Raw genomic sequence first — 25048 nt, 5'->3', positions numbered from 1 at the left:
GAGACACGTTCTGTTCTGGGCTACATACAAAATAAAAGACTAAATTAACCAACCTCCTAATCACGGGTAAAAATACCATTTTGAATTCCCTCGATTATACTTATCAGAGCCGCCAACCATAATTAGTTCTTTGAAAAGTTTGATAAAATGATAAGGAACCATATTTAAGTAAATAGGCTTTACCGATCAGTCACATGCTGGGCATGCGAGCTAGGCATCGGCGTCCGTTCAACAGCCGGCGCCGCAAGTGTCGTACTCTAATATTTTGCTACAGCCCTTGTTCCTTCCTTGTTTTGCCTTTTTGTGCATTTTGTAACGTACGTAAAAAGTCTTGTAATTTAACGCCGTCGTGCATGTAAAATACTTCTATATCACGTGGTATATTCTGCTATTGCCTGCTCCTCCACTTTATATGAACCTCCTAGGCCTATGATTATTTGAAACAGAAAAGCATCTCACAGTTGACAAAGCCATGCATGCCTGCAATTGTTTTTACGGCGCATGGCTCTTATTATTTCCTTTTGACGAAAATGAAGCATACAGATCCTATGTTTCTCTTCTGACTGCTTTCTTTGCATTCCATCTCCCATTTCTTTACTTCTCACTTCTTTTGTGTTGCCCAAACGATAGACGATAATCCTTAATTAATATTAGCCACTGACGATCCGGTACCTAACATTAAATCAAGGGCGAACGGCGAAGGGACGACTGGTAATAAGAAAGGGTCGGTTCTCAGTTCGCCGCACGTTCCGTCGGCGGGTCTGCCGGTCATTCTTCTTCCAGCTTTCCTATTCTTTTGCCCCTTGTCTTTTCGTCTTTTCTCTTCTAATTCTTGTTCCTCGCTCGTTTTTTGGATTTCTAGGCTTCAGATTTCAGGTACTTGCTGCTTTCATTGGCATTCCTTCCTTCCTCCGGCGTCTGCCTTTTTTGTTCTATCATTTACATGCTGCGTGAATACCAAATTACTCCCCCTTTTTTTCAAATTCCTTCATTTTGATAGAAGGACAGGCGAAGATCAATCCTCCATGAACCGCCATTGACCGAGGCGTGTGAAACCTTTGTTGATGCATGAACACGTCGTCCACATACCCTTCCTTTTATAACTTATATTATGTCCTCTCCATCCCTCCGTCCCATTCATTTCAGGATTGGGGTTGTCCTCGTGCCGTGTTTTGCAATTGTTCAAGTGTCAAAAAAGAAGAGGTCCAGCTGGACGTCCAGCTGGACCTTCTTCGTTATCTGAATCGGATCTTGCCTTCCTATTATGTAACTCCCTCCTATGATATCTTATCTCTTCTTCTTTGTGCAGGCTCGTGACAGGAGACCTTTCTACTTGCTAATTATTTAATTACTATACAGCTCCAAGCCTCAAGTGCAAGTGGTTAGCCTTTCCGTGTCTGCTCTGCAAAGATTCTAGGAAGCGAATATGAGTAGTAGAATGGAGTCAGGGCCATGAGGCAAACAGTAAAGGGAGATAGAAGGAAGCGGTGGAGTTGGGAGATAATAGTGAATGGAGTCTGGTGAAAGTGAACAAGGCCCTTACATACTACGTCGTATGGACCGGATGATACAACCCTTTTATACAATATGCTCTCCGTAACCTATTAGTCTGGCGACCAGAATTAAGCTTATAATGCGTCTAGCCTGAATCTTCCGAACGTCTCTGGCCGACCATGATTCGGACCATTCCACTGTTTATCGTCCACCCAGCTATGTAACCCTACCTCTCCCCGGGTAGGGTTTACAGATTGCGCGTTACTGCTATCATGGTGACGAGGTAGTGATGAGGCATATGGATCGACTTGTGTAAGGGGAGGCTGCTCCATATCAGTGGACTCGTAATCGCTATCTCTTCGACCAAATTCGACAGCCGACGGTGCCCCCAAACTTTCTGAGCCAGAAGAACCCCACAAGATTGGATTGTGCCCCACCTGAGATGCTGTAGGAGACATTTTAGATGCTGAAGATGGGGGGTGAATTGGGTTATCACCGGTGGAAGGGAGCTGGGCCATCTGGGAAGTACGTCGGTGACGGATACAAGAACAGCAGATACAGCCAATAATGGTGAAAAGAATCAAGACCACTATGGCAACAATGACGGTCACTGGGATTGAGATTCGAAGATTCTGTCGATACCACGATGCGGCGGTATCTTGCCATGATCCGGGATGGCAAGTTCCGTTGTAACAGTGGCCGGCATAGCCTGATACGATCAGTCAGATTTATGCGCCATCTTGAGCAGGTATCAACCTACCGCACGGTGACCCATCAACTAGCGCAGTCTGTAACTCAACGCAATTATTACTATATCCCGGCCGACTAATCAGCACATGTTATACAAGGGAAAAGGCTTTTGTCTCACATTGAAGTTGGGTTCCTACAGTTCACCATACAGGTCCTATCGTTCTTCCTTCCGCACGCCTGGCTTAGCCCCATGCTTTGTCCCGCCATACTACACTGCCTGTCCAAACTGTTGCACGTCCCACCAGCGCATTTCAGTCCATCATTGCCACAGCTTGTCCCATCACTTGCCGTCCTATCTTCTGGACAGTGGGGCGAGGAGCCGTTACAGTACTCCGGGTAGTCACAGATATCGTCGACAGCGGCGCGACAGGTGGTGTTCGCAGAGGCATATTGGCAGGAGGCGGTGCAGCATGCCGAGCTCGACGGATCACAGACTGCCCCGGATACGAACTTGCAGGCTACGAGAGCTTAGCTAATTGAAGGGCGACGAACTGATTTAGGGCTTACTGGAAGAATCGCAGCAAGGAGAGGTCGTGTTCGCTCCTGGATCACAGTCTTCCCCATCCTCCACAATACCGTCTAAACACGTCAGCCCGGACCCGAATTAGACGAAAGAAGCAACTCACTCCCACATTGTTGGAGGCTTATTACAGTCCTAGCGCTTGGCGTTTGTATACAGCTTGTCAATATTCCTCTATTCCCAATATTGCTGCACACGTTTCCTACGGTACACCCGGAGAAAAAATGTTCGGTACTAGAGGTCGTAGGGTTCATGATATATCGGCCACTGGCATTACAAGTCGTTGTTGTGTGGGGGCAACAAGAGCCAGAGAGAGAGCATCCAGACGTGCAATCATGAATAGCACCAAAGCTATCAGTACCTGTAAGCGAATATATTCTCGAACTTCCCAAATGCTTACCCATGTCCAATCTCATGAGCAATTAGACTCCACTCGGTTCTAGTTGCAGTGCTAACCCCAGTACTTGACACCATACTACCAGCTTGATCTGCGCTGTCAGTCCTGCATAGTGTCCCAAGCCATGCCACACCGACTTCTGACTCTGTAGGGCAAGCTGTCATCAAATGCCACAATCCTGCACCATCATCTCCCCTTTGACCTCTCCAACCACTAAAGTCACTCAATCTCTGGTCCAAGGATATATTATGGTCGCAGCCGATGTTCCATTCTTCCCCTTCGACCACAGTTTTGGGACAAGCCATGTCCTGTACCTGGATCTCAATCAGACCGAGAGAGATATTGAAAGCGGATTTGTACAGGGACGATATTTGGTTCCAGTTGTTAAGTGTTTGGATTCGGGCTCTTTCAGGGGAGCCATACGCAGCAACATAGTTGCAATCAAGTGCGACGCCCATGTAAACAATTTGCTGAGTATTGGGACAGCCACGTGTATCATTGATCGAGTTGATGAAGTTGGAGGGATTTGTCAATCCTCCTCCTATGTCGTCTTTCTTCCATAAGGAATTGAGAGTACCAAATAAAGGGTGCGAGGAAGTATCGAAAGTGGAAGAAGTATTGTGAATTGGGTTTGACAAGTTATTGTATTCCAACGAGTCATGGGAGCACAAGGGTATGGTTGTGATCTCTGCTTCATGCGAGGCGTCACTTTGTCGAAAGACGACCATTTGCCCAACACCCTCAGCATTAATGTCCTTCTTTGTTTTGACCCTCTGGTAGTTATCTTTCGTCATCACATTATACAATTCACCATTAACGGAAAATGATCCTTCCCAGACAGCGCCTTGCCCGTAGAGATTGCCGGGGTCGTGAACCATGACGTTTGCTGAACCAAGGACTTGACTTCTTTCAGAGACCGGCTGATGAGCTCCAGCAGCATGAAGAGTTGCAAATCTGTCGATATAGCTTGGATGGACAACTTCTCCTGTATACAACCTCCAATCTTCCTCCCTAAGCCTTTCCGTCACAGATTTTTGACCATTACAGTAGACACTTTGAGCGTCTGGGTGGAAGATGTGTTCCGAGGGTTTGACCAACAGCTTCAGCTCAAACGGTAGTAGCTCAGCAAGATCCAAAGAAAGGACGATACTATCTGAATGTTTGAGAGTGGAAGGGGGAGGAGGAAGAGCCGAGATATAACGAGGGTTAATTCCACTATTGGCTCTCCTGGGTAGGATGGCCAGATGAGATGAAGTTGTCGTTATTTTCCGGAGAGGAGCAGGATGAGGAGATCGACCTGGAACAGTCGTAAGTTTCCACGCACACACCGCACTCTAATTATACTTACAATCGACTACGGTGAAAGAGACTATCGTCACTAAAATGATCCACGCCGCTCGCATAGGCCAAAACCGCCATTGCCTCAAGTTCAACATCAGCACTCGTCGATTCGATCCACAACAGTATATGGATTAGCAAGACTCTTTCGTTCTGACGGGAGTTAATATATGACAACCCATGGATTGGAAGTCATTGCGGATATATTTGAGCTGTAAGTAGAACATGGGCAGGAGTTAGGGAGCGGAAGGGTTTTGATGTGATGACCAGAGTCACCGAATACGCATGCCAAGCACCAAAAAAGATATATTCCGCTTTCTTCATTTCTTTTTTCATTCTCTATGCTGCTATCCGCTGTAGCCGGTCTTTTGTTTCCTTCAATATTATTGGCCAGGGAAGCTCATGGGACAGAACAGAAATGACATGATGCAGACAAACTCGACTGAGGTCATCGTCATTTGGCGTGGTGTAAACAAAGAGATGCGAAGTCCGACCGGCATTCAAGTTCCCAGGAACCGGTTTGTGGGATTTTCCGGGAGGTGCTCAACTCAAGTGGAGGCGTGGAGGGGGTGGACGTATACGGGAACGGAAGACGGTGGAGGTCAGGTCCGTGTAAGTGAGGAAAGGAAAGAGAACGGAAAGAAGGAGTCATCTGACGGTGGAGGAGCGGAAAGGGTGGACAAATAGTGGAGGTGGAGGTAAGAGGCGGAGCGGCCCACCACATTGATTATTCAATAACTACTCCAGGTTTTCCCCCATCCTGCTCTAGTGAGCATGATGGTTGATATTCCGAGATACGTCGCAAAGCGGGGTGCTTCTTCGTACTGTATTGAATAGTGGAAGTAGCAGTACTGCATGATGCTTATGTGGAAGACGGAAAAAGAAAGACAACTTTTCCAGTCATTTGACTCCGCTTCATTTGGCCGTAAGGCGCGCCAGATTTTTGAACGCCGGCTAGGCCTTTCCTTCCGTCTTTCCCGTCAACAAAAGCGTCGCCGGTATATTCGTTCACTGAGCATATGTACTACGTAGCCGACCTGTGCACCCGCTGCTCGTCGTCGTTCGTGTGTACTGCTCCTTGCCCTTCGGCTTCCTTCTCGCGTTCCCTCACTTGCAACTGTTTATCTTTACTGAGTACGAGGTAGCATAGTGCTCGTTTCGGTTCCATCTATTTCTATTATTATGCGTTCTGAACTTCGAATCCTGTCCAACGTCACATCCGTCATTTCCCTAAAATGCTTATACAAATCCTCTCAGCTTTCCCAGCCATCGTGATCTTTCAACTAACCTTCGCAATCTTCCAAGTAAGCTTCGTAGTCTTCGGACTAACCGTGTCACTCTCGATGTCCCTTCGTTGCAGTTCTGGTGTTGTTGCACAGAGGATTCAAAAAAAGGCATTGCGCGGACATATCCGAAGTATTCCGATGAGCCACGTGGTGCGGGCGCTGCTCTCCGCTGTCGTCGTCATAGGAAGTGATTAACGAGTTGTGCGTAGGAAGTGCCGCAAATCTCTTTTGGACGTATCGGCCTTGAATTTCTTAAGGATCTTAGGATAAGTCCCCTGAAGCCCATCATGGAAAACACGATAAGGGCCCCCTCCCCTCGAAAACACTCCGCCCTCCTTGCCGTCACAGACGACTTCGATACTCCATCTCAAGCACCGACGCCCACGCCCCCAGCCACTCTCACGGCCCACCCACACCTCGCACATTACATCCATTCCCTTCTCAATAACGTCCATTTCCCACCTCCACGCTCAGCCCTTGTTGCTCAACACCCACTCAGCGTATCGTCTTCGGGCGGATCGGATGGCAGTGACAGTGACGATGATCATCATGGGGACGTGTCAAACGTTTCCCAAAGCGGGTCAGAAGCTGCTTCGACGAGCGGTGCAAGTGGGGTGACAAAGAGTAGTCAGGAGGCGGGGGTAGCGAAAAGCGATGATGGGTCAGCTCGAAAAGCGACGACGGCTGAAAAAGAAGAGCTGGTAAAAAAGATTGTAGAGTTGCTTGATAATGATCAGGAGGAGGAGATAAAGGGAACTTTGAAGCCGTATATGGGCGAGTTGGGCAAGGTACTGTTTTGTATCGATAGCAAAAATGGAGGAGCTGATCATTTCACAGGACGATCTGCTAATGGACCAAGTGTGTCTCGATTGCATGCATAAGCGTCGAGGTGAGTGAAGAACAGAGACGTGGCTTCAGGCTCTAATCACATTTTCAGACGACATTGAGGGTCTCCCATACGCTCCCCATCTGACCCCCACCCGAGCAAGGGCTTCACCTGGCATAGGCTCCCGGCCCTTCACGCCGACCAGGGTTCCTTCTTTCCGCTCCCGTACTCCGCTCAGCCGCACTCACTCTCCGGTACCCCCTATCCCGTCCCACTCTTCTGTCACCGTGCCTCCAAAGCCAGCTTCCTCTTCCGGATACAGTCCTGCCCCGTCCCCGCTTGCTTCTCCTCGTATGCTCAATGCCAAAGCATCCACATTTAACCCATCTGCTAGGGTTGTATCAGGTATGAATGCCTCTGCTCCCGGGTTTATCCCGAGCGATGCGTGGCGCGATGCACCCTCTGCTGACCAACCGCCTCGTGCAGGTTCGCCATTTGGCGCAATCGGTGCGCCTAGCATGACGCGTACGGGCTCAAATCTTGCAATCGCTTCGCCGCTCTTTAGTGATCAGCAAAGTCCGTTCCATTCGCCTGTCGGGACGCCACAGCGGACACCGGTCAAGATGCCAGATTTGTTCTCGTCCCCTGCTCAACGGGCTGCAGCGAGCAAAAGCATTGTACCGGACGACGATGACGATGATGAGTTTTCGCCCTTCGGAAAAGGTCTGCCAAAGTTACACCACCATGATACCTCTCTCAAGGCGGATTCCAAACCCTTTAACCCTTATTTTTTCGGTGCCCCACTTGGTCCCGCACTTAACGCCAGTGCCGGCGAGTACACTCCCAACATGGCCATGTCCGATACGTCCACCTCGTATTCCTCATCCCACATTGGTACATCCGACGTGCTAGACGAGTCCACCACCGAGACCGGCTCTGGTATGACCCCGCTCGACGTCCTGTGCAGCGTGTTCACCTCGGTTCCTCGGCCCGAGCTGGAGGATGCCTTGCACAGATCAGGATACGACTTCGAGGCTGCCATGTCCATGCTTGTGGCGGCGTACACCAACCCAAGAAGCGGTGCGTCTACCCCTCAGCGAGTGTCAAGTCCCCGTCCGTATATTGGGATGGGCCGAGGAGGAAGAGACGGGTATTTCCCGACGGTAAGCAGTAGGACGTTAAGGAGGGATATAAGTCCGACTGGAGGGACACGGTCTCCTGCGGGAGCGAATGGAGGGAAGATGTGTAGATATTTCCTTGCGGGAGAATGTAGGAGATCGGATTGTAGGTTTAGTCATGATCTCGATCGGGCGATGTGTAGGTTCTGGTTGAGAGGGCATTGTGCCAAGGGGCCGAATTGCGAGTGAGTGAATATATACTCTGGTTATCTAGCATCGCTAATCTATTGAAAGGTTTCTCCACAATTTCCCGAACAACCTCGACGTATCTGCGCTCCAATCGGCCATGTCCCGAGTGGAACTTTCTCAAGATGAGTACGCCCGTCCCGATTCCCCTGGAAACTGGCATCAGCCCCCCGAAGAGTTTCCCGACCTCACAACAGCTCGTTCCGCCAGAGCCCCGAGATTTGACCCATCAAGAAACAGATTCGCAAACGCGATCAAACGCGCCGCTCCTGCCCCTCCTCGAGACTTCCCTTCAACACAAGTCCAGCCAGCTCATTCGCAAGACTATTTATCCGACTCTTCAACCTCTTCGGTTCCCGCTCTCCCTCGTCCATCCATGCGTATAAAACTCCGCCCTCCTACGCTCTTACCCACCCTCAAAACCGGTACGGCCGCAAACGAGCAGTATCTCGCCTCACGTTCCACCTCCATCCGTCTCGGCCACGCTCGAAACGCTTGCCTTGCTCGTGCGGCAGACGCCTTCCGCCGTGGGGATGGCGCGGCCGCTAAACGATTTTCGCGTGAAGGCAAGGCGCTTAACCAGAGAATGTTGAATGAAGCTGCCGAGGCAGCGCAGGGTTTGGTCAAGGAGAGACAGGCGGAAGCTATGGAGGCAGTGAAGGAAAGGCCTGCTGGGTGGAGTGATGATCCCGCCGACAGGTCTCAAAGAGGTCAGGCGTGTGCGGGAGGTCTGGGTGTCATCCTCGGCGTCGCCAGTGTTTCTCGACTCCCACCTGGCGCCAACGCGTCGTCCCTCACTTCTGAAGAACGCACCGAGGCCCTCCTTGACTTGCACACTTTGCATGGCAATGAAGCCGCCGATATTTTAGGCCAATTCCTTGCGGAATTGGAGAGAGAAAGGTTTAGGGGTCTGGCGTATGTGGTAATCGGGGAGGAGAAACATGTGGGTACGCAGGATGAGAAACGAGGAGCAGGTAAGGTTAGGTTGGGAGCGAGTGTGAAGAGTGCGTTGGCTGGATGGGGGTATGCCTGGAATGAGAGCGCGGGGATTATTTGTGTGGATCCTTGTCGGACTTAGGAAGATTTCAGGGATACCAAGTGAGTTTTTGTAAAGACATGGAGATATAAAGCTGAAAGCTGTCCTTGCAGATATCAGTCACTCAATCAATCGCACCATGGCACGTTCATCTTGTTTCGCTGCCCCCCTCCCAAAAAAAGCATTTGTACCCATCACCCCCTTTATGAATGTTCAGCATATATATACCCAACTCATTCTTATATACACTCCATAAAGAAGAAAAGAACAGCACGGGAAAAGGAAAAAAAGAAAGAAGAGGATCGTGATACGATAAGAAGTAGTGCAAAAGAAAAGCCAAAACGCCATGATGATTGAAAGGGAGAGCCTTTTAGATCTTGCTTAGATATAGGAGAGGGGGTTAGTATAGAAGTGTATGAATTGGTTCAAGAAGTCAATTGATTCCAGGGAGTTCAGTGCTAACGGGAGAATTCACGGAAGGTGCGAGTATAATATCAGCGTCGATTATTAAATTCTAATAAGAAATGCTAGAGAGGATTCAGGCAAGCTCTCCTTCGTTGGTACACAAACACTACTCGTACTACTCGGCTCAACTTGACATTGCTTAGCCTTGAATCTTGGCTCTTAAACGTCATCTACCTCTGTCGTCTAACAAAACTTCAAGGTTATTCATCCGTGGGTGAGTAAGGTGAGATGCGTGAGCTCAACCGTTGAATTAATAATAATAAAAGCTAAAATTGGATGGTATCTCTAAGGCTCCTTAACATTTACTAAAAATTGAAGGTAACGAAGAACATCACCTCGTGTACGTAAATGTCTGTAGTCGCTCCAGGCACGAGGTGTCTTGTATTGGCTCTAGCCACTGCAAGAACAACGATACTACCAGCAGGCCCGATTTAAGTTATTCAACAAAACCACAAGGCAAACTACGTACATCATCAGCACGCAACACCCACCTTCAAACTTCTCGTGCTCGTCTGCTCTGTATGTCACCATCTTCGTGAACGCAATCGAACTCGATTCCCCTTCGTTGTCCACTCTTCTTCCCAGCACCACCTGCACTCACTCCACTTATATCAGTCGACCTACTGGCAGTTCGGCTGCTTGCGGCCATAGCCTCATAGTAGTAGCTATCCGATAAGTCAGGTGGTATACTCAGAACCAAGGACCAAAAGATTGTTAACATGATTATGAACTCTGAGTCACTCAACGAACGTCCTCCCTCCACTTCCACTATATTCCTCCACCATCCTCCACCGACCTCCACTATATTTCTCCACTTTTTTACACTTTTGTTGCCACGAGACGTGACTGCCAAGAGTTCCTCCTAAACTAGATTTTTATAAAATCTAGACTATAAAACATATAGATTCATAGCGAGGATTGCGTTAGTTATACGGAATCAACCATAGGTCTCACGCAGTTTCTGGATGGGCGGCTTGTGGCTGATGGAGGTTACCAGGATATACACGTTTATGTGCTCCATTTGGAAAGGCCAATTAATTAATGGTGGCAAAGGCTCAATGGATATAAACCAGACGCTTTATTCGTTCAGCAACGCAAGTGGATCCAGGCAGGTGGATTATTAACTGGATGACTTATTGATCATCAGCCCTCAATATCAATAATGGTATCAAAAATGTCTTTACAATTAGTGTAATATACATAATCGATGTTCCTCCTAATTTACAAATCTCTGGAGAAGTTAAAGACTTTTTTCAGCGCACCGTCTCGTCCAGTCCATGCTGCTGTCCAACATTCATGAACATAGATTATTTCGCCAGATACATTGTCTGCCATCCGCGTACTCGCCTTTCCTGCATTGCCACTAACAATGCCACCTCATACCAACCGCACATCACCAGAACTCGACCCATCAGCAGATGCTGAATTGAATCCAAATCCATAGCCACTCGTCTGCAGCCCAACGGGCATCCCTATCTCTTCCGAACCTAACCCTGTCATGTGCATGAACCCTCCAAACGATCCATCATTCATATGAGCTGACCCGCTAGTCCTGTCAACAGGGTAAGAGCCTATAGGCAGACTGGCGGTACTGCGATGAGACATGGGATGAGTTTTGGGGATATCATGAGTAGCCTCGATTTTCGTATGCCCGACCGGGCGGTTTGTATCGTCTCTTCTAATTCTAAAGGAGCTAGAGGAATTGCTTGCTCCAATCGGCAAGCCCTCACCAGTTCGTGCGAATATACGAGCTGCTTTAAGCATATCGTTATAACGCAAGCTGCTGAAGATGTTTGTACCGGCGGATTGACTTGAGTTGGAATCGAGAAGATTCTGAAGAGTTTGTGCAAGCCAATAGAGAGGAAGAGCATCTATGCGTGTAGCTCACGTTAGAATGACTGAAAAACTGGCAAGCTGTAGACTCACCTTCGCAATAGTTCATTGTCTTCTTGGGCATCTCTTCTTCCTCAATAGTATCCAGCGACCCTTCCGACCAGCTGCTTTCTGAATGACTCATCATGCTCCTGTTGTTCAAAGGCGTCATCGCCGCAGGGACGCAAAGACTATCGTAATCCCAACCTTCTCTCCACTATACTTTTGATTAACATCTCAATCAACTTTTATAAGCCGCGCGAACGGAAAGACTTACTGTTTGCAGGGCCAACCTGAACATGTCTTTCAAACGTTTCATCGTTATTAACCCCATGTTTATACCGTCTTGATCCAACATCATCTTCCCAGGTCTAAAAAAGGTATCTCTTACCCACAGGTCCGTCAAATCTCTCCAATCCCCTCGATCACGTTTACCTTCACCAATATCGATGATACCTCGGAGAAGGGTGATAATCAACGTGATACGAGCAAATGGACCGTAATTACTTCCGCGGAGGAGCTGAAAGGCTTCTTTATCAGATTTTTCGTGCATCTGGTCGAATTTGCCGGAGGCAGGAAGACAGAAAGTCCGGCGCATAGCCTCGTCTAGCGTCATTGGTCTAAAGCCCTTCACGCTTTCTAGCCAAGTTTCCGCATCCGGTGCCTTCCACAGCGTGTCAGGAGCAGGTAGAGGAATATGTGCGAGCTCATAGGGAGATAAGAGGCATGGAATATTTGCCTCGAGGGCTGAGATAGTGTCAAGCTCGTAGACTAAATAAGCGGTTCGGCGAATGCTCTCGAGCTGAATCCATTCTCTCCAACATCTTCCGAGCTCGTTAGGTGTGTAGGGTTCATCTGGAAGACGTATGATTGGAGTGAAGTGATCGTTTTCCGGAGCGAAAAATCCAATCCGACGGGACACCTGAGATATATCAATCCAGAGCTCACGCTTGAAACAAAGAACTTACGTTGACAATTGTACCCGTAAACATGTTGGACGACGCTCGTTCCCTTTCATCTTCACTCAAAAAATTAGGGGTATGATACAAGATCAAAGCCTGAAGCAACGTCACATTAAACTCTGTCATCGACACTCCCCTTGCAAGGTAGAATGATTTGACAAGCATATGAATCTTCTCGTTCCTCACAGTCGGCGCGTTTTTCCAGCTTGGGACTTCATTAACCCGGACAGATCCGTTTTCGTGATACCAATTCTTCTCGTACAGACTTTCCCAACTTTGATCAGGTACGACTGGCCCATCAAGAGATGTTACTTTTCTTGGATCAGGTTGACCGTTGTTTGTGGGGGGTTCCCATAGATGATGGTTATGAATAGAAGACTTTCCCGTTCGGATACCACCGACGGTGCAGATGGCGAATGCCAAACAAGGGGTGGTGTCAATAAGCCGGAACGTCGGAAGATGGACAATCGAGAAGTGGTTGAGGACGGTATGGAACGTACGGCAGGCCATTAAAGAGAGCGTTCGAAGGGGTGGAAGCGTCCAATGGGGAATTTGGTAGCCTCCGTTGAACCTATCGGTCGGAAGGTAAAATCGACTCCTGGGATCAATTCCATTGCCTACTCGGTGTGCAAGTTCAGTGTGGGCAACGCGAAGAAGGGGCCGTTCGGGATTAGGGTTAGCGGCTGTCTGTGGGACATCATACATTGCAATCTGGTCGAGGATTTGAAGAACATCTTGCGGTTGCCATTGTGGACTTTGATAATGAACATTTCTTTGAGATCTTGATTTTGTACTAGAATTAGACGAATGACTTGGCAGACTGTAAGTGATAGAAGGTAAGTGATGAGATGTCGCTGGGGGAGGGGTGCTCTTGGGTGATTGAATCATAGTCTGCACTGATTGTCAGCATATTCAGTTCTTCTTATATCATACGAAGAGAGCGGCCACCTACCCAGCTAAAACTATCAGACCCGCCATCCGCCACGTTTGTCCCCCCTTGTGTTTCTATTCCCGATGACCAGACGGTAGAATGAAAACCTCCGAAATTTGGCAACGTCGAATCGACATTCCCTTGGCCCGATAACTCTGATTCAGAACCGATAAGGCTGGAAATCGATGCACGAGAGTTTCCAGAAGTGAAAGCAATAGAATGAGGTTGAGCTCCAACAGTGGATGGATCGGATCCGCCATGATTAGACGAATTATTATCGCCGCCAGCAGCAGCCGCCATGATGAGGTTCACGGCTGGATCATCTCCCCATAAAGATAGTCCACTCCCCTCTCGTGGCTGTACGTTGTTGCTGGCAATATCAGTAGCATATGCCATATTAAGAAGAGCCGAAGTTTCATCAAGTTGATTTGAATCGTCTAGAGCGAGATTGGTTCGATTTCCTCTGCTTGATGGCAAGAGTTGAGGAGAGTAGTTCGGATAATTGCCAATGGTATCGTCGCTATGGCAAGCACCAGAATGGTTCCTACCCTTGTCCTTATCGTCAAGATCATCCCTTAAAGTGGGATCAAATTGAGCAAGAACGCTTTCCTCTTTTCTCGTTCTGTGTCTTCCAGGCTTACGCGGGCCTTCACGGGATGGTGAGGCCTCACGGGCATCTATTCTAGAAGAATAAGCAAGCATATTTCCTTGGGCATTGTTAGATACTGGTGAACTGCTTGAAATATCGGCAGAAGGTGGATTGGGATGGCAGCGACGATGATGACGTAGGAGAACATCGCTGGAGATAAGTCAGCATATACAGAAGAAGTGTGGCGATGATGGCAGAAAGAAGGAGACCCATTTCTGTAAATACGTGCCGATTACGATTGGTAGGTACCACTGCAAGCCATCAATCGGGAAGGGGATAATCAGCTTACCTTCGAGTAAAGGCCTTGCGGCAATCTTTGCACGGGAAGGGTCTGTCGTTTTCATCTGTAGGAGAAAGACATGTAAGCGAGTCCACCAGACATACAAATTGCATGGGCATGGCAGTAAGTGGTACGAACGTCTTCTTAGATGTCTCTTGAGGTATTCCACACGACTGTAGATCTGTATCTAATGAGTATCCACACTCTTTCGTCCAGATTGGCAACATGTAAAGCGATTGATGTCTTACCTGGAAACATTGGGGAAATGTACAAGCAAACGTTTCTCTTTCCTGCTCATCTTCGGCTTTCCCTGGCCCTACGCCTCCGGCAAACGCACCTGAGGGAGTTATGTCTGTGTCTGCGAATGGTTTGGCCACTGAATTCTCCGCTACGAGGGATGTCGGAAAGGCAAATGCTGCCATGAACGGCAATGGCCCTCTATGTGTTGGAGGTTACACGTCGAGTGGCGATTGGACGGTCGCGGTGGCGGTTTCTTCAAATAAGGGTAGATTTGATCGAGGGAAGCCGAAGAACTGTTCTTATACTATTAATGTTTTGTATAACCGTATGGGCGAATAATGACGGTTAAGATATCGTTGTAATAGGTATATGGTCTCTCGTTGTTAATTTCATATCGACATCCATTGGTGATATCCGTCGTCGTCTTTACGTATTGAGACGCTCCATCCGGAACAAATGTTCTGTCATCTACGAGCAACTGAACGAATGGCAAAGCTGTACTCGTACTCTTAATAATTCAGAGAGTATCGCTATGCTACAATCATACCGTAAGACTACTGCAAGCTAAGAAGATACTTCTCGCTAATCAATACAGTTTGTTTGCTGCATTATTTACACCTTCTATCGTATAATCCTTGATTTCTGTAGGGGAAAGCTACAGATCGAGAGAACATAAATGAGGGAAGTGTGTTCTCGGTGGAAGGTGGTGGAGATTGAGGGAAACTGTAGTAATGGCCATCTCAGCTGGAGACATGTGAAGAAATGACCGTCTTACAAATGTTAGCACAGATAAATTTATGACAACGGCCTTCATTCCAAAGTGAGTAATTAGTTATAGATGGTATCGGGGTCAATAGTTTAAACAGATGGTAAAGCCGTAGCATTTCTTGAGCGTCTTTTCATATTTGGCAAATAGGAAAAAAGTATATAGAAAAAGAAGCGACAGCGACGGTGATGGGAATGCCATTAACAGAGGGGTAGTGTTCAGACAAATGCACCACTCTACATAATGTTGTCGACCCATACCTCACAAAGACGCGAAAAAAAGGGCTGAGAATCAACGAACAATTACCCGACAGCTGTAGAAGCTACTTTTTTCTGAGACGTAAACAAATCAATATACCATAACAAACAAAAGAATCACTACAAGAACACTCGATCTATGCCTTTTTGACAAGCTGTATTTCGCAGACTGTCGACGACCACCCTGTCCGTACGAATCATATCCACAAGAAAATACCTCGAAAGGAAACAAATCTCACAAAAAAATACACATCACACACATCTCCTTCACCACATCTCTCTTTTGGTCCAAGCGGCCTGCTGGTCATATCATGAACCCAAGATGCTTCGCCAAATCGTTCTCCGTAAGTTCCATGTTTCCATTACCTCCGCTACTACTGACGATATTGCTTGCACCGACATTCGCTTGGGGTGAAGTGACGGCGGTACTACTGTCACCCGCAGCCCCAGATCCAGGACCAAAATCAGAACCAGAACCAGGCTGAGTTGGATAACCATCCACATTCAAACCGATATTCATCCCGAACTCCCCCGAATTAGCAGCAAGAGCCTGTAAGATACCTGCGAAGGTACCTTCGTTCATGCCCGATAATTCGGCTTCGGGGGGGTTAAAATTGGTGGATCCTACAGAAGGCGGATTGGAAGATGTTTGTGCTGGGGTAGGGGGGTTACTTTGTTTGCGTCCTGATGTCAATTGGATGGAGACTGGATTTTCAGAATAGGAGTTACGGTGGTTTCCATCCCTTGCTTGCGAAGCGCTCATATTTTTTATCTTTATAGGCACACCCTCGCCTGTTCTTGTGAATGTACGTGCGGACTTGAGCATATCGCCGTAATGTAAACCGCTGAAGACGTTCGTACCAGGAGATTGGGAGCTAGCGTAGAGTATGTTGAGTAGAGCTTGAGCAAGCCAGTAGATAGGTAGTCCATCTACAAGATAAAGGAATTAGCATGCTTAAAAGAGGGGTTTAAAAGCCATGGCGCCTCACCATCACAATAATTCAAAGTTTCCTTGGGTATCTCATTCTCATCAGAGTTGGGCGACCCTTCCGAACCACTGTTTTCAGGGCTGACCATTCCGTTGGTGCATTTAGTAACACCCGACGTGGGACAAGCACAAAGACTATCAAAGTCCCATCCTTCTCTCCACTATGAAAATATCATTAGCACCCAAATCAAGATCATCTTTGTTCTCGCTTACTTTTTGAAGAGCCTGCCTGAACCTATCCTTCAAACTGTCCCTGGTAATCACTCCCAAATCCGCTCCATCCTGCGCAAGCATCACCCTTTCGGGCCTCAACCACGCACAACCCACCCACAAATCCGTCAAATCCCTCCAGTCTCCTCTATCACGCTTCCCTTCCCCGATGTCAATAACGCCTCGAAGAAGGGTGATCACCATAGCCATACGAGCAAAAGGACCGTAATCACTTTCGTTGAGGAGATGGTAAAATTGCGTATCAGCCTTTTGGTGCAGCTTGTCGAAGGCGCCGTAGGTGGGGAGGAAGAATGTTCGACGCATAGCTTCGTCCAACGTCATAGGTCTATACTTCTTTACGGCTTTAAGCCAAGCTTCGGCAGTGGGGGCTTTCCACAGCGTATCAGGTGCTGGAAGGGGGATGTGCGCTACTTCGCATGGAGAGAGGATACAAGGAATGTTTGATTCGAGGGCGGAGATGGTGTCGAGTTGGTAGACGAGGTATGCTGTTCGGCGTCGGGTTTCGAGCTGGATCCATTCGCGCCAGCATCGGTCGAGCTCGTTGGGAGTATATGGTTCCTCGGGGACGCGAATCGTTTGGGCGTAATGGTCGTTCTCGGATGTGAAGAATCCAATTTGACGAGTGACCTGCCAAGTACATTAGACCTCTTTGCTCCATACCTATACAACCAAGCAAGCAAATCAGAACGCACATTGACAATAGTACCCAAGAACATATTCGCGGACGCCCGTTCCCTTTCATCCTCACTCAAAAAATTAGGAGCATGATAAAGGATCAACGCTTGCAACAGCGCAACATTATATTCGGTCATCAAAACCCCTTTTGCGAGCGAAAACGACTTAACGAGCATGTTCATCTTTTCGCTCCTCACAACCAATCCATTCTTCCAGTTAGTCACATCGGACACCTGTCGAGCCCGGACTGGCTCGTTACAACGATACCAATTCTCCTCATACAAACTCTCCCAGCTCTGATCAGGAACAACAGGGCCGTCTAAGGCCTTGGACCGTTCAGGATTGGGCCGGCCGTCGCCGGTAGGAGGTTGCCAGAGGTATTGGTCCGATATGGATGAGTTGCCCGTCCTGATACCGCCTACAGTGCAGATGGCAAAAGCCAGACAAGCAGAGGTATCAATAAGCCTGAACGTGGGAAGGTGGACAAAGGAAAAGTGGTTGAGGACGGTATGGAAAGTACGACAAGCCATCATTGAGAGAGTGCGAAGAGGTGGGAGGGCCCAGTGAGGAATTTGGTAACATCCCTTAAATTGATCCGCCGGGATGTAGAATCGGCTGCTTTTGTCAATTTCGTCCCCAGCGAGAGTTGCGATTTCGCCGTGATGAACACGGAGAAGAGGCCGTTCGGGGTTGGGGTTCGCAGCCGTTTGAGGGACTTCGTACATGGCGAGCTGTTCAAGGATATGGAGCACATTTGGGGAGCTTTGCTGGTTGTTGCTGTTGTCATTGGAGGTGGAATCATTGGCGAAGTCACTTTGCAGTCCATAAGCGGAAGGAGAGAATAAAGAAGAAATAGAAAAAGGGGTATTTTTGGGTGATCGCAAAAGGGACTTCCGAAACGATTATCAGCATATCATACTTTATATTTCCGGACACATCAAACCGAACTTACCCAATTGGAAGTATCAGGCGTGTTGCCCGTCTTGTTGAACACTCCCTGGTTGTCCATTCCCGACAACCAGCTCATCGCGTTGAGAAAACCCTCGGCAGTACCAGAAGTGGACTCCGGAGCAGAGTCATTCTGGAGCCTTGGGTCAATCTCTTGTTGCCCTGAAGGCGCGACTTCAGGGGCAGAAGAGACGGGTGCTGACATCTCCGTTTGCTCGGGGACAGACGTAACAGAATCGCCAGCAGAGGCAGCGACAGTTTGAGGTTGGACCTCAATGGGCGATGGGTTGGGACCGGTACCGTTGTCGTTGTCGTTGGAAGGGGTTTTGTTGGCATCTTCGCGTTCGCGGTTGGCAACAGCAGTCTCCATAATCAAGTTGATTGTGGGATTGCTAGCCCATTCCGGCAAATCTCTTTGTTCTTGCGATTGTCTGTCATTCCCAGGGACCCCACCGGGATAAGCCATGCTCAAGAGGACAGATGCATCTTCGAGATGGTTGGGATCGTTCAAGCTGTGATATGACTGATCCTGGTTGAACATGGGCATAAGATGAGAGGAGTAATTGGGATGATCGTCATTGGCTGACGCATTGTAGTATTGGCCATACATGTCGTTACTGTCGTGACCATTGTCTCGATATCTTTCCCCGCTTGATTCATCATAGTCGTCTCTCAGAGCGGGATCAATTCGAGCACGGGAGTGATCGCGCTCTTCATCACCATGACTCTGCCTGGGATGCTTACGCGATCGGTGATGGGATGGCGATGCCTCGCGCGCGTCTGTGCGGGATGATGAGACGGGCATACCGTTGTAAATACGGTTTAGTGCAGGTGGAGAAGTGGAATGGTCCACGGGAGGAGGGGTAGGATGGCATCGACGTCGGTGTCGAAGGAGGACATCACTGAAATGAGTCAGCATACGTTTTGAGGTTAGAAAAAGATAGTCAAGAAATTTATGAAGGTTGAAGTTCAGGCAGAGTAATCGCCAATTCCATCTCGATGCTCAGCGATCAAGATCAGAAAATGAAAACGGCCAAAAAGACGTGCTTGATCTGTCATTTCCAGCCTTAAAATTTGCCCGATTGCAGATGGCCAAAGGAAGAAAAGTCAAGTTCGACAACATCCGAAGCCCTTCCGACATTATTTCCCTGGCCCTTCAACTGCAATGATCTTATAGCTGCGTGTGTAACCGATAGACAGTCACAAGTCACACTAAATGGTCACTAGACGAAGGAACGGTATCCCCATAGATCTCACGTCGTAAGCAAAGGACGAGACTTACCTTCGAGCAAAAGCTTTAGAACAGTCTTTGCATTGGAAAGGCCTGTCGTCTTGGTCTATGATAACCACGTCAGCTCAAGCAGTCAATATTCAACGTGCTGATGCCCTGGAAGACCGCAAGACGAACGTTTTCTCTGATGCCTCTTCAAGTATTCCATACGGCTATAAGTCTTTTTCTCTGTCAGTACCCGCCTTTGTCACAATTAGAAATGTCTTGACGACGTACCTGGCCACAACCGGGAAAGGTGCACGCAAACGTCTCTTTCTCTTTCCCATCCTTGCCCCTTCCTCGGCCACCTCCTCCCGTTGTCGAGGTCACGGCGGGTGGCCCACTGATTGTCGACGGCGTCGATTTCGCCACAATGGGACTCTCGCCCGTGGCAGATATGGGTGCTGCCATCACGGGCTGTTGGTGTGCGGCGTTGTCAGTAGATGTGTATACGAGGGTTCAGCAGCGTACGGGGCCTGTGGTGGAGGTGGAAAAGACAGGGGGAAGGGGAAGAGTGGAGGCAAGGAGGTGGAGGGGGTGGAGGGGGGAAAGCAACATCGCCTCACCGCTTCTGCCCCAGGGTCGGCTTTTACGTAACTCCGAGAGTGTGGCACTTTTCATCTCCTCTGACTTTGTGACTTCGGTCGTATAGAAACCGCACAAACCATACTTGCAGAAGCCACAAACCGCATCATAATGCTCGCCATCCTCCGCCGTATCCCACAGCTTGCAAGGGCTGGCCCTTCTAACCCTACACAACGATTCTGCTCCACCTGCCCGCCCCGACCCCTTGCCTCCACCCTCCGACCATCTGTCCCTTCATTATCCACCCATCTCGCCTCTCGACCTACTCTTGCGTCTCAGGCAACAAATGTCGGCAGGGGAAATTTTCAGGTCAGGGGTATGAAAGTGAGAAGTAGCGTGAAGAAGTTTTGTGATGGCTGTTTAATCGTTAGGAGGAAAGGGAGAATATATGTCATCTGTTCAAAGAACCCCAAGCACAAGCAGGTTCGTCCATTTTCCCGGTTATTGGTGTGGTGGTATTGAACTGACTCCAGAGTAGCGACAAGGATAGAGAATTCATGATTTTTGGGATTTTGTATCATTATGCACACCTCAACGCATTCATGTGTATTTGCAAAAAAAGGCCATGAGTTTCAGCATTTCACTGCCATCTTCGTTCTTTAGTTCAAGATTCAATGCGTCTGGCAACACGTACACCAGATAGGACAAGCCGAAGACGGACATCCAATGGATGATCCATTAGCTCTGTTAGTACTGGCCATCGGTCAACGTCATGCTCCGGATTTCGAACTTGTCTGCCCTTGAAACTCCCAGCATGGACCTCACATTTTTCCACCCGTCGACGTGTCTCAACCTCAAGCTGCCCCAAAGGTCTGTTACCTTCTCCAAACACATGGCATCCCACATATAGGATCATACGAAACTTTGGGAACGATGGTAGTCAGCCTCAAATGTATATAGAATGAGAACCTTGAAGTATGCCGAGGCACGCAGAGGCCAATGTGGAAATTGATACTCACACAATGCGCCAGGCCCTATCTTTCGGGAAAACAATTTGCATAAACAATCTTGATCTATGATTACAAACCAAGCAATGGAAAGTCCTTCGCTTTCCGTAAAAACGTCGCCGATCAACAGCCGCGTATCTCCAACTCTAACATCGCGTACGTAAATGATCTTTTGAGGTATCAAACCAAACCATCCGTCTCTTTCGGTCTACAATCTTTTTCCTCTTTCCCCGTCTATTCAGCATCACCATCTCCCCCAAACATCCCAGACAACCCCTGCCCGTCATCCTTGGCAGTCTCAAACACCTCAAAGGTCGTCTTTTCACCCTTCTTGAGCTGTTCTGCTCGGCCATGGGCACCAGCTTTGCTCAATCCGGCGGACCAACCCTTTTGACGTGCGAATGCGGCGGGGGATCGATCGAGGAGGATTTCAAGGTCAGCATCACTAGTTTTATTGTCGAAAAATAACCGTTGTTAGCGTCCATTCCAAATGAATAGCACGATTACGGCGGATATGAGAACCATGAGGAGGGACATACCTGATGATTTGATCGTCCTTGCTCGCGACATTAATCTCTTCGCCTTCTAAATCTAACAACGCCTTGGCCATTTCCGTGACACTCTCCTTCGCCTCAGCCTTCTTGGTACTTTTTCTACCTAACAGCACCCTTCCATTCTCATCTACCACTCGACCAAATTTTCCTTGCGATATGACAAGCGCCTCGAGCTTTCGCTTGTTACCAGCCTTGGCCAGAATTTTGCTTTCGATAGTATGGGCGGAAACGAGTCGGAAAACGAGAACAGGTTTGGTTTGACCAATACGATGAGCACGATCTTGAGCCTGCAAGTCCATTTGAGGGTCTGCAAAAATCGTGACATTAGCCCATGAGCGGGTGAATCCTGCGCATACTTTGGATAAGATGAATACTCACTCCAGTCTTGATCAAAGAAGATGACAGTATCGGCGCTGACAAGGTTAATACCAAGACCACCGGCTCTTGTGCTTAGTAGAAAGAGCTTGCAGGCGTTTGGATCGTCTTTACCACCATTAAATTCGTCCATCTGGTCTCGACGAGACTCCTGAGGTGTTGACCCATCAATTCGACAAACCTTCCAGCCCTTGTAAACCGTAGCCCAGTCCTCCTGCAAAAAATCCTCAGCTGTGGAAAGACATAGTCAACCTTCAAGATACTTACGATAACGTCCAACATGGTAGTGAATTGACTAAACAACAGTACGCGATGACCTTTCTGGAATAAGGCATCGAGCAACCTGTTTAACAGCAGCATCTTTCCACTTGCATTGACCAAGTTATCATCGACAACTAGTTCACCCGTGGCAGGGTCGCTCGGCCAATCGAAGAGGTAAGGATGGGAAGAGATCTTTCGGAGCTGCATGACGAGATTTTGTAGGCGCATGTTGTTGACGTGCTTGGCTGCCATTCTGATCAGAAGCCGGTCAAAATGGATGTCTCTGATGTATACTCACTCGCTTGCTTCAACGCCCACTCTCTTCCCACCTCGGCAGCACTCTTTTCTTCCAGCCCGGTCGGGCCATCCTCGGGCCTTATCCTGCCCTCCTCTAAATCCCTGACATACTTGTTATCATTCTCTTCAATCTTATAGTTGACTTTCTTCTTCTTTCTCTGCCCTCTACCATCGGTCGCTTCAACTGCTGCTTCGAGCTCGGGGGTCTCCTCTTTGGGAGTATTTGAACCTGATCCACTGGAGGAAACTTTGTCGATAAGGTACTCCCGGATCTGGCCAGAGACGATAGCCTGGTAAATATCCTTTTGCATCTGAGTAAGAGGGGCGTAAAGGAGGTATTCCTTTTTGGGGGGAAGCTCTTTCTCGACGTCGACCTTGAGGCGTCGAAGCAAGAATGGTTTCAAGATGGCATGTAAAGATGCCACGACATTAGATTTGTTGAGCAAGCCTTCAGTCGTTTGTCCCTCATTCATCTCGTCAAAATTGAACCATTGCTGGAATGAGTCTAGATCGTCAAAGATATCGGGAAGGATGAAGTTGAGAAGAGACCAAAGCTCTGCGAGATTGTTCTACATCCGCAATCAGTGACTAGCACAGGTAAGATCCAAACTGAGAGACGAACATGGAGAGGAGTACCTGTAAGGATCATTCGATTGGCACTGGTATATGACTTAAGCTCGCGAATAAGCCTAAGCTTCGGGTCAGCACCTTCGTCAGAATATACTACGTAACACATACTTGCAATCCAGGTTCTTCAATCTATGGCCTTCGTCGACGACAATGAACTTCCACTTGATACCGCTCAAAAACTGTTTATCCTTCATACACATCTCATACGTCGTTATAACGATAGGGAAAGTTGAAGTATTGTCACCGGCCAGATTGCTATTAGATTTACGCCCCTTAGTCTTACTTGAGCCAGCATCAGACGCAGTAGGAGTTTGTAGACGAGTTGCGCGAAGTTCAGCGCGATGATCGGGATTACCGTGGTACATAAGGACCTTGCCTCAAGTCAGCATTGGTGATGATAGATGGAATATGTAACATACAGGGACACTAGGTGTGAACTTTTCAAATTCCATGATCCAGTTATTCAAGACGGAAAGAGGGCAGACAATCAAGAATGGGCCCCAAGTGCCTTTACTTCGCAAATGGGAAAGGAAGGAAATTGTTTGCAGAGTCTGTCCAGCTTGTAAGCACAATGAGTGACCGATTGAACCTTTTGACTCACCTTGCCGAGACCCATTTCATCAGCGAGAATACCGTTGAGGCCATTCTCGTACAGACTGATCATCCACTGGACGCCTGCAAGCTGGTAATCTCTGAGTTTGGCACCAGTAACGAGTTCGGGCTGCTTGAAGGAGTATTGAACGTCTCCATCGTCTTCCTCCTCGCCATCTTGTTCAGCGTGAACACTTTGAGTCTGTTCTGAAACCTGCTCAGGTGGTCGCTCGTCAACATCCACCTGAAAGATTAAGTCAGCCTACATTACAAGCATCTGATCAAGATATTCACCTCATCCTTGTCCACTTTAGCCTTCTTCTCATCTCGTCCACCAATATTCTGCCTCTTTCTCTTGCCTCGACCTTCATCCTTGCTTTCGACCTCCGCTCGCTTAGGCTTTCTTTTATCCCTCACGCCTTCTCTCCTAATCTCCTTTGCTTCTGCCTCCTTCTTTTCCTTGTTGGCTTTCCTAATTTCTGCTCGAGCTTCGGCTTTTCGCTTCTCGATCTGCTGACGGGCCATACGATCGCCAATGATCTTTGCGTAGATCGTAGACTTGTCAAGTAAGAAATTCAGACGAGCAGCTCGAGCTGCAGCCTGTTGAGTGCAGTCAATGTCATCATGGACGATTGGTGTATAGAGCATTATAATACGGAGTAGTTGGAGAGTAGTTGGAGGAAATTGATATGGAATTCAACAAAGACAGAGCAAGAAGTCGCAATATAAGAACATCGAGAGAGACAAAGGAACGTTTGGCGTTAGTTTCGAACAATCAACTCTCGAACCAAATAAACACGCTACACAAGTACATTGATTTGTGTCTCGTTGATGTGCACTTACCTCTGGATCATGTTGTCCTTCTTCTTTCAATTCTTCAACCACCTTTTTAGGGTCTGCTATCCCTTCCTGACCGTCAACATCCGCGCCGTCAGCAGCGGCATCGCGTTCGCTGCTAGAAACGATTTTGACCTCCTCCTTTGAGGGTGACGCGCTTCGTGTTGACGGAGATTGGGACATTGGAGAAGTGGCGGCGGTAGAATTGGCGAGTGATGGTGTCACAGTAGACATGGGTAAAATATTCACCTGTGCAGCGATCCACAGGTCGAGTTTAGAGAGAGATGGATGATCTCTTTCCTTTATTACGTAGATAAAGATGACAATTCTTGCCGCCGACGCGATTCACATCATCCTCGATGGATCGTCTTTTATTATTTTTACGCGTCGCGACAGAAATGACGATAAAAACTGTACCTTGGGCCA

General features: G+C 48.2%; 6 protein-coding genes across 6 annotated transcripts; 2 read left to right on the top strand and 4 right to left on the bottom strand.

Annotated features, from left to right (window-relative positions):
* Positions 1-1628: 1628 nt before the first annotated feature.
* On the bottom strand, positions 1629-4039 carry CNBK0440 (hypothetical protein; the record flags this gene model as incomplete). The annotated part of the gene is made up of 7 exons (XM_767577.1): positions 1629-2203; positions 2255-2319; positions 2363-2702; positions 2752-2823; positions 2871-3115; positions 3165-3631; positions 3959-4039. The coding sequence occupies 7 exons, from the start codon at positions 4037-4039 to the stop codon at positions 1629-1631; spliced, it is 1845 nt and encodes a 614-aa protein (XP_772670.1).
* Positions 4040-6072: 2033 nt separating this feature from the next.
* Positions 6073-9053, top strand: CNBK0430 (hypothetical protein; the record flags this gene model as incomplete). The annotated part of the gene is made up of 5 exons (XM_767576.1): positions 6073-6573; positions 6623-6674; positions 6723-7016; positions 7098-7974; positions 8024-9053. The coding sequence occupies 5 exons, from the start codon at positions 6073-6075 to the stop codon at positions 9051-9053; spliced, it is 2754 nt and encodes a 917-aa protein (XP_772669.1).
* A 1800-nt stretch (positions 9054-10853) lies between these two features.
* Positions 10854-14592, bottom strand: CNBK0420 (hypothetical protein; the record flags this gene model as incomplete). The annotated part of the gene is made up of 8 exons (XM_767575.1): positions 10854-11347; positions 11403-11565; positions 11626-12270; positions 12317-13201; positions 13263-14040; positions 14180-14234; positions 14309-14351; positions 14419-14592. The coding sequence occupies 8 exons, from the start codon at positions 14590-14592 to the stop codon at positions 10854-10856; spliced, it is 3237 nt and encodes a 1078-aa protein (XP_772668.1).
* Positions 14593-15737: 1145 nt separating this feature from the next.
* CNBK0410 (hypothetical protein) lies at positions 15738-19956 on the bottom strand (the record flags this gene model as incomplete). The annotated part of the gene is made up of 8 exons (XM_767574.1): positions 15738-16363; positions 16423-16582; positions 16635-17279; positions 17345-18217; positions 18280-19177; positions 19558-19612; positions 19684-19726; positions 19783-19956. The coding sequence occupies 8 exons, from the start codon at positions 19954-19956 to the stop codon at positions 15738-15740; spliced, it is 3474 nt and encodes a 1157-aa protein (XP_772667.1).
* A 285-nt stretch (positions 19957-20241) lies between these two features.
* CNBK0400 (hypothetical protein) lies at positions 20242-20620 on the top strand (the record flags this gene model as incomplete). Its single annotated transcript, XM_767573.1, has 2 exons — positions 20242-20553; positions 20609-20620. 2 exons carry the CDS (start codon positions 20242-20244, stop codon positions 20618-20620), a joined length of 324 nt encoding a protein of 107 aa, XP_772666.1.
* A 691-nt stretch (positions 20621-21311) lies between these two features.
* CNBK0390 (hypothetical protein) lies at positions 21312-24856 on the bottom strand (the record flags this gene model as incomplete). The annotated part of the gene is made up of 11 exons (XM_767572.1): positions 21312-21522; positions 21617-21938; positions 22010-22220; positions 22274-22512; positions 22566-23133; positions 23187-23253; positions 23303-23565; positions 23614-23745; positions 23796-24029; positions 24080-24385; positions 24629-24856. The coding sequence occupies 11 exons, from the start codon at positions 24854-24856 to the stop codon at positions 21312-21314; spliced, it is 2781 nt and encodes a 926-aa protein (XP_772665.1).
* Positions 24857-25048: the final 192 nt, after the last annotated feature.

This window comes from Cryptococcus neoformans, chromosome 11, assembly GCF_000149385.1.
Source record: "Cryptococcus neoformans var. neoformans B-3501A chromosome 11, whole genome shotgun sequence".
NCBI classification, from domain to species: domain Eukaryota; kingdom Fungi; phylum Basidiomycota; class Tremellomycetes; order Tremellales; family Cryptococcaceae; genus Cryptococcus; species Cryptococcus deneoformans.
The sequence above is the reverse complement of the archived record's forward strand: the minus strand, read 5'-3'. Positions and strand labels throughout refer to the sequence as shown.